At 41.7% G+C, this 11,444-nt stretch overlaps 1 protein-coding gene across 2 annotated transcripts in view; it reads left to right on the top strand.

Annotated features, from left to right (window-relative positions):
* The first annotated feature begins 1,790 nt into the window (after positions 1-1,790).
* The window catches only part of LOC122549564 (bone morphogenetic protein 2), a 41,686-nt gene continuing 32,032 nt past the window's right edge, over positions 1,791-11,444 (top strand). Inside the window, exons 1-3 of one of the 2 annotated variants that reach the window (XM_043689407.1) lie at positions 1,791-1,881; positions 2,081-2,122; positions 8,095-8,577. In XM_043689407.1, coding sequence (XP_043545342.1) covers positions 8,259-8,577 — 319 coding nt within the window. In that variant the 5' untranslated portion in view covers positions 1,791-1,881; positions 2,081-2,122; positions 8,095-8,258. Of the gene's footprint in view, positions 1,882-2,080; positions 2,123-2,185; positions 2,526-8,094; positions 8,578-11,444 lie in introns of those variants that run through there. The other variant, XM_043689414.1, reaches the window with a different exon arrangement.

Below are 11,444 nucleotides of genomic sequence, written 5' to 3'. Positions count from 1 at the left end.
ACCGCTTCCATAAGACCATAAGAAATAGGAGTGGAAGTAAGACCATTCAGCCCATCGAGTCCACTCCGCTATTCAATCGTGGCTGATGGGCATTTCAACGCTACTTACCCGTTCTCAACTGGGAGGGAACACAGCCCCAATTATACCTCCCCCAAATGCCTTACACATATCCCAGACTTCCATACTTGCACTACCCTTTGCGTGAAAACTTTACCCTTTAGGTCCCTTTTAAATCTTTCCTCTCTGACCCTAAACCTATGCTGTCTAGTTCTGGACTCCCTCAACTCAGGGAAAAGACCTTGCCTATTTACCCTATCCATGCCCCTCATGATTTTATAAACCTCTGTAAGGTCATCCCTCAGCCTCCGACATTCCAGGGAAAACAGACCCAGCCTATTCAAACTTTCCCTGTAGATCAAACCCTCCAACACTGGAAACATCCTTGTAAGTCTTTTCTGAACCCTTTCAATTTTCACAACATCCTTCGTATAGGAGTCTTGGAGTGTGATAGTTCCCTGATGGCCATGGGTTGTTGTCAGGTCCCAGGGGATGTTGAGCATAGAGAGGTGTGTAAGGTCAAGGTCTGGGATATATGTAAGGCGTTTTGGGGAGGTATAATTGGGGCTGTGTTCCCTCCCAGTTGGAGAACACTTCAGTGGCCCGGGACATTTGACCTCGGACCTTCGGGTGACCATCCTTCAAGGTGGACTTCGGGACAGACAGCAGCGAAAAGTGGTTGAGGAGAGACTGATTACTAAGTTCATTACCCATAGGGAGGGCCTCAACCGGGACCCTGGGTTCATGTCACACTACAGGTGACCCCACTGCACTATACACACTCTCACTCACACATACAGGTTTTTGGGGTGAATTTGTACTTGCACAGTTACATTGTACTTTGCTCAAAAACTGCATGTAAGATTCTGTTAATTCATTTTTTAGATTAGAATCAGTCTAAACATTATGGCACAGACAGCAGCACAGAGGGGTGCTAATAACCAATACATTGTCTGGGCTGACACCAATTGTTAAAGTTCACTTGAGAATGTAACTTTTAAAACAAAAAGTTTTGCGATTTACATATGAAAGAAGTCAAACTATCATGGTCATTATTAACAAACAATCAAGGTATTTTTCAAAGTATAATTTCAGTTACATCACACTATAAACTTTTGCTATAAATTCTGTGTCTTACAATCTTATTCTCCACAGCCACCTGATGAAGGAGCAGCACTCCGAAAGCTAGTGCTTTCAATTAAACCTGTTGGACTATACCCTGGTGTTGTGAGATTTGTACAGATTCAATCAATAAGCACATTGATCTGGACCCAATATACCGGCTACTGCAGCGGACAGCTGGAACTGACAACCGGAAGCGGCAGGTACAAATCACTATAAACGCCGGAGGAAGCATCACAGAAGTGCTTCACAGGAGGCTTCCAAGCACTGAGGATGTCACCTAGACAGGGGACGAAACGTCTGCAACACAAATTCCCAGCTCGGCGAACAGAACCACAACAACGAACACCCGAGCTACAAACCTTCTCCCAAAATTTGTAACTTCATATCTCCATGCCTCGTTTCATGGCATTTATTTAATCAAGCCAGGAACATTCCCGATATACCTCACAGAACAGTTATTAATACATTCCTTTCTTTCTCACCACACTTGAGTGAATATAACCTGCTCTGGAGGCTGCACCTGAATGAGGCAAATCCAGCCTGCATATTCCAAGGGTGGTTTTCAGGAGAGGTTCTCCAAATCATCTGTCGTATCTTAGTCTGAAGAGTCAGGAGAAACATGGGAAGGCAGCAAAAAATGCAGTGAAAGTACAAATCTGCTCTTTCCTGTAAAATAAAATGCATGGTCATTGAGGAAAGGTAAAGTATCTTCAATATGATGAGTGACAATGCTAGAGAGTCATTGTGCAAACTTTCTTCAAATATTTATTCATTTATCCTCCTTTTAACCTTCCTACCTCTTTTTCACTCTACACTGTTTGACAAACTGCAACAACCACTCCTTCTGCTTTGCCTTCATATTAAAAGCTAATCCCTGTCCCTCTTTTTTTTATTTCAGGTGCTCAAAATTTAGATCCCTCTGTCACTTCAGGAAGAGAAGGTACGGCTGCAGGAAGAGGCATGGTGACAGGATGTAGCAAGGGCCAGCTCATTGACTGTGAACTCTCAAGAGATGCAACCTCTGCACTTGTAGCTAAAGCAGAGACAGGCTGCAGTGGAGTTTTGTCTACTGGTCAGGGAGCCAGTAGCTGCCAATACACTGAGGAGCTCCTGCACAGGGATAGGGACCTCCACAGTCATTGTGGGAGCTGGAGATGGGGTCACTGGCAGAGGGACTGAAGAACATCTGTCCATGCTAAGAAGCACCTTAAGCAAAGCTTCCTGATTAGGAAGTTCAAATCCCTCTTCCCTTGTAGGACACACTTACCCCTTTCTGCTCACTGGAGGACAATGAGAATCTGAGCCTGCTGTGTTGAACTCGTGGACAAAATGATGGCATGCAGGTCTGTGCCATCTTCACATCCGTTATCTGGTCAGATTCTCCATGAGGATCGCCAATCTTTTGATGAAGGGAACCATGTGCACACACATCTGAGATATAGCAGAACTCATTTCCTAGGTGGTCTCCTCTACTTTCTTCATCTAGTGATTCAATGTTTTTTGTAGCTCGACCCACACGTTCCCCTACCTCTTGCTACAGTTCTGATAGGTGACATGTTGCTGACTCCAGAGGCACAACAGTAGCTTGGAGTTCGGAAAGGGCAAGGCCACCAGCAATCAGTGGTTTCAGCTGTCGGAGACTCCATTGGCTCACAGGACAGCCGAGTAATGTACTCATCAGCTTTCAATGCTGAATCTGTTTGTGATCACATAATATCACACTCTGACTTGAGAGAATCTGCAATGGATCCCTCCTCCTCAGAGGTTGTCTGATGGACCTTGACCTCTAGAGCTGAGATTTCTTTGAGATCTCTAAGACTTGGGTGAACACAAACATTTGGGGGTAAGAACTGCCCATCTCGAATTCCAACATTTCCTGCTGTGAAGCTCTGTATACCCTGTGGTGGGCACATGAACATTATGTCATATGTGTTGTCCAAATATACTCTCATGTCCCTGCACTCATTCACTCAGTCTCTTGGGTCAACAATGCTGTCTCACTATCAGCTATCATGCGATTGTTCTATGAGCCAACCAATTCCAGGGTCTTTCCTCTTATGCACACTTTAAAGTACAAATGTCTGGGATGTCACCATCAATCTTGGCTTGTTCCTCATTATCACGGGCCAATTATTCCTGCAGGCAGAAGGAGGAACACTGTCCAATTTTCCCACAAAGACTAGCACAAGCCTTTGAGGAGAGCTACATGAAGGATTTAGTCTGCCATAATAAAGGAGGTCATTGATCTGTTTGTTGCACTGAACTCAGGTTCAGTTTTGATTCCCATATCTGACAAGCTTCTCTGTGATCTTCAACCAATCTTGCTTGGTCAGGAAGGTTGACCTCTTCTTGTAGCCCATTGGGACAAGGAACTCCAGGAGCCCATCACTAAACTGTGAGGCCACCCTGTATCTTTCCTCTAACATAGCAGCCGCCGAGTTTGCTTCTCGGATCTTCACTTGGGGTAATAGGGTACCCATGAGGCTTCTCTCTGCAGTGCTGAACCATTAAATGCTGGCATCGTTTTAAAGATGGAGCCAGCACTTGCCTTTCAGCCAGATAATGTTGCCATTAGCACTTCAATATCCTCTCTTGCTTGTCACAGTACCCATGCTGTTAATTTAGGGCTTGAGGTGTTATTGCAGTTGACTAGCCACGTTTCTTTCAATCAAAAGCATCATCCACTTCTGATACTTGACCTGTACAGTACAAATCTGTTCAACATCAACTATATGCTCAATGCTTGTCTTAACATTCTGATATAAAAGAATTTAAAATTTCAATATTTTACTTTGACTTCATCATAACTGCTAGATGATGACATAGTCATTAATGGTGGTCCTTAAACGTGAGACCAACCTCCTATCCAATTCTACCTTTTTTGTTTCTTTTTGTAATGCTAAGTCATATTGAATGAATAATTTAGAAATAAATTGGAAAAATGACCAAGGCACTCTAAATAATTAAATCCTAGTTCATTTGGTATTCATTTCAGGTTGCTTAAATATAGAAAAAGGATGGAATTTATGACAAATTAACAATCATTGTGAGGGAAACATGGATGACTGGGAACGAGTAGTATCTTAAAACAGGCTAACACTACACATTGTAAAAGAACAGTGAATTGATAAGCTCAGACCGAAGTGACATACTTTAAAGCAATGTAAAATGATGGAGCTAATCAGGAGTAAAAATCCTGCCAGACCAACTTTCTTATCTGTTCTGAGGAAATAATATCCCAAATGGACTCTGGAAAGAAAAACAGAAGTTCTGATAGCATCTGTGGAGAGAGAAACAGAGTTAATTTTTCGAGTCCATGTGACTTTTCTTCAGAACTCAACTGTAATGTAGTCTACCTGGGCCTCCAAAAGATACTTGACAAAGTTTTACATTCATTGGGAATTCTGGGTAAAACATTAGAATGGATACAAAATAAAAAACGAAGAAAAAAGTTATTTGTAATTAGAACAGCTCTGTAACAAAAGTTGCTGCACAAACTACGGAGAGAAAGCAGAGTTAATGTTTCGAGTCCAGTGACTCTTCTTCAGAACTGATAGTAGCAAAGAAAAGGTGGTGTTGAAGAGACAAGGTGGGTTGGAAAAGGAGTAAGCAGTAGGTGGAGATGGAGCCCAGAGAGAGAGAGAATGACAGTTAGGTAGACAAAGGGATGGGTGATAGTAAGCCAGAGAGAAAGAAAAGCTGATAGTAGATACTATAACTAGGTCAAAATACATTAGCTGCACTAAAGCAGCTCAAGTCATAACAGTGCCTGGTTATGAGGATGGATAAAGGACATAGTTGAAGGTGCTCAGGTTCTGAAATTATTTGAACATAACATTGAGCCCTGAAGATTGCAGGGTGCCCAAGCAGAAAATGAGATGTCGTTCTTCCAGCTTACGTTGAGCCTCAGTGGAAAACTGCAGCAGGCGTGAAACAGGGATGTTGGCCAAGGAACATGGTGGTGTGTTGTTGTGACACACAACCGGAAGGTCAGAGTCATTTTTTATGAATAGAATGGTCTGATGATGAAGGACTTCAGTTACACTGATGGATTGGAATTGTTCTTTTTAAAGATGAGACGGTTGAGATGAGATTTGATAGAGATGTTCAAAATGATAAGGGATTTGGTCAGGGAGAAACTGGTCCTATTGGCAGAAAAATCACAAGTCAAACAACATTGATTTAAGGTGAATAGTGAAACAATCAAACGTGATATGAGAATTTTTTTTATGCAACATGTGGTTAGAATCTAAAATACACTGCCTGAGAGTATGGTGGAGACAGACTCAATCATGGCTTTCAAAAGAGAAATAGATGATTGTCTGAAGACAAAATAAAATCGGGGTACAGCAAAAATGGCAAGTAGGTAGGACGAGGTGTCTTAATGCTGCAGTGAACTGGCATAGACTTGATGATCTTCCTCATGTGCTTCCTCTGGTGCTGTAACCTTTCTGTGATTCATTAAATTGTGGGAGTTAGTCAGGGGGACACAGATTCAAACTGTAAATGGTATAAAGAGGAACCTCGATTATCTGAATACCAGTTATCCGAAAATCAGACTATCTGAAGGAGATCTTGAGCTCTTGACAGAAACATTACATCCAACACTGGTTGTTTACAGTGATTAAAAGTGCTGCTGAGAACAGTCCTGGACTGATGGGAGCACAGGCACCATCTCTAAATGACTTAAGTCCCACCCTCTCTCTCTCTCTCTATTCCCATAATTTCCCTGGAGTTCTACAGAGGCGTGTACCCAAACCCCCCCTTACCCCAGATAATCTCTCCAACATTGTCCTGTACAGGGCAAAGGTGGAACCTGTCAAAAAGTTGCAGTAAAAAGTTGTGTGTGTGTGCACTATTTGGAGATTCACCCCCCCCCCCCCCTCCCCCCCCACCAAAAGGCAGCAGCAGCAGCTGTCTTGTTGGTGTCCAGTCCGGCTGCTCCGGAAAGGGGGCGGGGCAGGGGTTGGGGAAGGCGGGGGCTCGCATGCGCTGTAATGCTGCCTTATCTCCTGAACAGGAGGCAGACTTTACAGAAAACTCCGAGCCCCAGAGGAAAGGCATTGAATCGATTAACCAAATAATCAATTATCTGAATGAAATAGTGCCCGCCCATCTTTTTCAGATAATCGAGGTTCCTCTGTATACAGAACTGATATCAAGAGGCTTTTCAGACATAAAGAAATCAACATGAACAATAAGCTTCTGGCTAGGGCAGTGGATATGAATGTTCAGACCTTTTAAAGAGGTGATTAATGGAATCCCTACAGCATGGAAGCAGGCCATTCAACCCTCCAAAGAGTATCCTACCCAGAACAACCCCATCCCTGCAACCCCCATTTCCCAGGCTAATCCATTTCGCCTACACATCCCTGGATGCTATGGTAATTTAGTATGGCTAATCCACCTAACCTGCAAAATACTGGACTGTGGAAGGAAACTAGAGCATCCGTATGAAACCCACGCAGACACAGGGAGAATGTGCAAGCTCCACATGGACAGTTGACAAGGGTGGAATTGAACCCAGATCCCTAGTGCTGTGAGACAGCAGTGCTAATGACTGAGCCACCATGCCACCTTAATTGGGCATCACTTGTAGAGTAAGGTTTTACTGGATGAGTCATCTAACATGGGTTGAAAAAACTTTCACATCCATATTTATTTTGTGATTTATGGCACGCACTGATTAGAATTTAATTGTGGTGTCAGTCTGTTAAACCTTCCAGATGCTTCACAAACTGAAGCGTTGAAACGATTCCAGTCTGTGCTTCTATAACTGCATACAATTTGACTTTGTTTCCTCACATGGACAGGAATGGGGGCTCATAGCTACTGACAGCTTAGAAAATAACTTTAATGCTGTGAAACTGGTCTTCATACCATACGAATTATACATTAATGGTCCAATCAAATTGATTTGTTTCTGTATTCCAGGATTTCAATAAAGGATTTTACTACAGCTGTGGCAGCAGCTGCTGGATTAGTAAAACAGGAAGCCCAAATAGAAAAAAAAAGCACAGAACAGTGGATGCTGGATATTTGAAAAGAAAGCAGAAATTGCTAGAGAAACTCAGCAGATCTGGCAGTAGCTGTGGCAAGGGAAGTATTAGAATTTTGGGTCCAGTGACCCTTCTTCAGTCCAAACAGAAAATGTTCTTGCTTTGCCTTATTTCCAGAGAGAATAAAACCTCCCTCTGCATAAAGTACCATCAGAAGAACCTGTTGGGATTTGCAGGCAGCCATCCACAGAGAGACCACCCAGACCCCTAACTCACTGCATACTCTGCAAACTCTCTCTGGACACAAACTGAACAGCTCCAACTTCATAACATTGATAGGCCCAGAGCGAAGCTTGGGCAAAGAACACTCTCCCATAAACAAAATCACATTGTTCCTGAGCCAACATTTCAGTTATCGGGCGCCAATACCCTGGGCGGGAGCATGTGGAGAATGCAGACCAGATGGATATAGCTGAGCTGACCACCTGAATTAACAGTGGCACCTGAACACCTTACTTGGTTGCGATTGTGGAAACACAGACCAAACCATGAAGCACTTAATAATTTCTTACCTGATTAGAAACATCCTGGAGTTACTTGATTTCCAGTAGGGCTTTGACCTGGTTAGGGAATTTGACATTAGAAGTTTGGTTAGAGTCTCTGCTTCTATAATCATACAAAGGAGCAGTCAGATCCCCTGTTGTGTACTTAAATCAGAAATCCTCCCAACAGCCCCATCCACATCTTGATACACTGTTACTTTTTTGTTGTAATCAAACCTGTTGAATAATTTTGTCGTTTTGTGAGAGTTTTATTGCCATTATTTATTATGTTTAATCGCAGCCTTTTAGAATTCTAAATAACTTCACACCTGCTATGGGTGTGCTATTAATAAAATCTCTGTTGTTTAAAGGAAAAGGAATAAACAAAAGACGATGGCGCACAGGGTCAACTTTGGACACACAATATAAACCCACGCACCCGGACTGGAACGAATAGCTGCAAGAGAAAGCGTCCAGTCGCATCATTACTTCCTGGTGCAGGACCTGCCAGGAATTTTGACGGCAAGCTCACAGCATGGAACTGTACCGCTATTATTCCATGTATGTTTCCATTTATTTGGCGCTAACATGCTCCAGGAGCAGCGAGATGAAAAATCAATCCGGTCTGAGGTGGAGAGACGAGAAACAAATCCGGATTGAAACGATCAAGAAGGCAGTCATGGAACAACTGGGGATGTTGAGACCACCTATTTCGGAAAGAAATATTTCGGGAACACAGGAGAAAAAAATGCAGAAACTTTACCTACAGCGTGTGAGGCAATTCGATCAAAATATTGGCTTGACCAACAAGGACGCAATCAGAATGAGTTCTGTCAACATCTTTATGGAGAAGGGTAAGCACATTAATGGTGTGTATATTAGCATGGAATTTGATTCAATCGTAGCCAATGTATCGTGGTATCATTTTAGCCACACACTGTAAATATCCACTAACCCGAACTCTTGTTTTTCCTGTTAGAATTAAACGTTTTGGCTCCAACGTTGAGCATAAATTTTGAAACACATATCGACTTTTAAGGAAATAAATTTGAGAAAATTAATGCTGTTAAATTTGATATCACCTTAGTTGTCTTCTCTCTGTCACGTGGATGAGTTATGGGAGTTCGTTTTCCAGGTTCCCCCTGCTCGCGGCTGAATTCTAACTGGGCAGATTGTCCTAAAGTGAAACCGCCCCAACTTGAACACTGGGATTGTGGGCTCCTTTTCTGAGAGTTAGTGTTTGTGTGAAGGCACGCATGCAGCTATTTCAGGACAATTTTTGGGACTCAGGGGCCCCCACTTGCTGGTAGTGGAATTGGCTCATCTATTTCTACACCTGTATTTAGGATTACTGTGCATAACATATACAGCACGGGAGCAACTAGTCCTTGCCAATGTTCTTGTTCCATTCTCCCCACTTTTTAGAATCTAATTCTACCAAACATTCCTTTCACCCCCAAATGTATACCAAGCTTCTCCTTAACTGCATTTATACTATTGACTTCCCTCTGTCCCTATTGAAGGAAGTTGCAAATTCTCAGCGCATTTTGGGTAAAGACACTTCTTCTGAATTTCATGTCAAAATACTTAGTAATGATCTTGTATTGGTGATGTCTATTATGTTCTTTCCCACAAGATGAAGCATTCTATTTATATTCACTTTATCAAAATATTTTATAATATTAAAAACCACTCAGCCTTTTATCCAAGAAAAAACAGAGCCAACCTATCAACCCTTTCCTGCTATATACACACAGGTCTTTCTGATGTTATCCTTATAAATCTTCTCTGAACCTTTTCTGTGCCTCTGTGTCCCTTTTTATAATACAGTAAGCAGAGCTGCACACAGTACTCTTTTTAAGTGCGGTAAGGTAAAATTAATGCAGGCTTTGTGTAACATTCCCTTTTTGTTTCAATTTTAATCCTATAGAAATAAAGCTTAATTTTTACTTTACATTTTTATGGTCTTGCTAACTTGTGTTGCAACATTTAGCGATTGGCATGCTTGAACTCTTGAGTTCCCCTACCTGACCTCGACTCGCAGGTTCCATGTAATAAATAACTTCACTATTCTTCCTATCAAAATGTACTAGCTCATATTTGTCTGCATTGACCTTCATTTGGCAACTATTTGTCCATTTGGCAAATTTATTCATATCTCTAACTTGTCACAGTCCTCTTCAGTATTAACTTTCCCACTAACATCATTTCATCCAGAAATTTAGAAATTGTATTTTTGATTTCAAATCATTAATATAAATTGAGAACAGAAGTGATTCCAGTCCAGTTCCACATGGAACACAGCTTTCCACCTTCTGCCACGCTGACTAACAACACTTCACAGCAACCCTCTCTGCATTCAGTCATGAAACTAATTAGCAACCTATTCTGCCTCCTGCCCCAAACTCTAAATTCTCTAAATTTTTCATTAATCTTTTATGGGCACCTTATCAAAGATCTTTTGAAAATTTGGATAAATTGCATATATTGATTTGATTTATTATTGTCACATGTACCTAGGTACAGCGAAAAGTTTTGTTTTGTGTGCAGTACAGACAGATCATATCATTTAAAGGACATAAGGGTAATAGAACAGAGCGAGGAATACAATGTTATGGCTGCAGAGAAGGTGCACAAGGAGCGAGATCACATTAAATTTAAAATTTGAGAGTTCCATTCAGAAGTCTAATAACAACGGGGAAGAAGCTGTTCATGAATCTCTTGGTACGTGTGTTTAAGCTTTTGTATCTTCTGCTCAATGGAAGAGGTTGGAAGAGATTATAACCAGGGTATGAGGGGTCTTTGATGATGTTGGCTGCCTTTCCAAGGCAGCAAGAAGTATAGATGGAGTCAATGGATGGAAGGTTGGCTTGCATAATAGACTGGGCTGTGTTCACAACTCTGTTATTTCTTATGGTCCAGGGCAGGCCAGTTGCCATAACAAGCTGCAATGCATCCAGATTAATACCTATTCTCATGATAACCTCTGCAAAAATTCAATAAGTTGCTGAAGCAAGATTTTCCATTTAGATATCCATGCCAACTATTCATTATATTTTTTACTTATAGATGTTCGTACTATTTTCATTGGTACGAATTTCATTTCTTTTAAAATATGAAAATACAATCCATGGACAAGGGGTTTTGATCATAGAGGGTTTGGTACATCCCACATTTATTTAAATGCATTTACCTCATTACTCATCAAGAAACTTGACACCATCCAGACATAGCAGCCACTGAAATGGCACCTCATCTGCAAGCATTTACTCTCTTCATCATTGACACGTGCAATGTGTACTATTTATGAAATAAAAACCAAAAGAACAGTGGATGCTGGAAATCAGAAACACAAACAGAAATTGCTGGAAAATCTCAGCAGGTCTGCGACATCTGGGGAGAGAAATCAGTGTTAATGTTTGGGTCGAAAGCTCTTTCCTCAGAACTCCCTTGGATTTCCTTTTCCTAACTGTTATGTGTTTATTTATTCATGTGTTCCATTTGTTATTTCCTTTTAGTGGAATATGTTTTCATTATATTTTGTTGAATTCCATTTTAAATATTTTCCAAGGGGAGACTGGGTGCCTCCTAGCAGAGCGCTTTAGGGACTCCTCTACATTGGGGAGACTGGGCGCCTCCTAGCAGAGCGCTTTAGGGAACATCTCCGAGACACCCGCACCAATCAACCAAACCGCCCCGTGGCCCAACATTTCAACTCCCC

Source organism: Chiloscyllium plagiosum, chromosome 1 (assembly GCF_004010195.1).
Source record: "Chiloscyllium plagiosum isolate BGI_BamShark_2017 chromosome 1, ASM401019v2, whole genome shotgun sequence".
In the NCBI taxonomy this organism is placed as follows: Eukaryota; Metazoa; Chordata; class Chondrichthyes; order Orectolobiformes; family Hemiscylliidae; genus Chiloscyllium; species Chiloscyllium plagiosum.
This window is presented reverse-complemented; position numbering and strand designations above follow the sequence as displayed.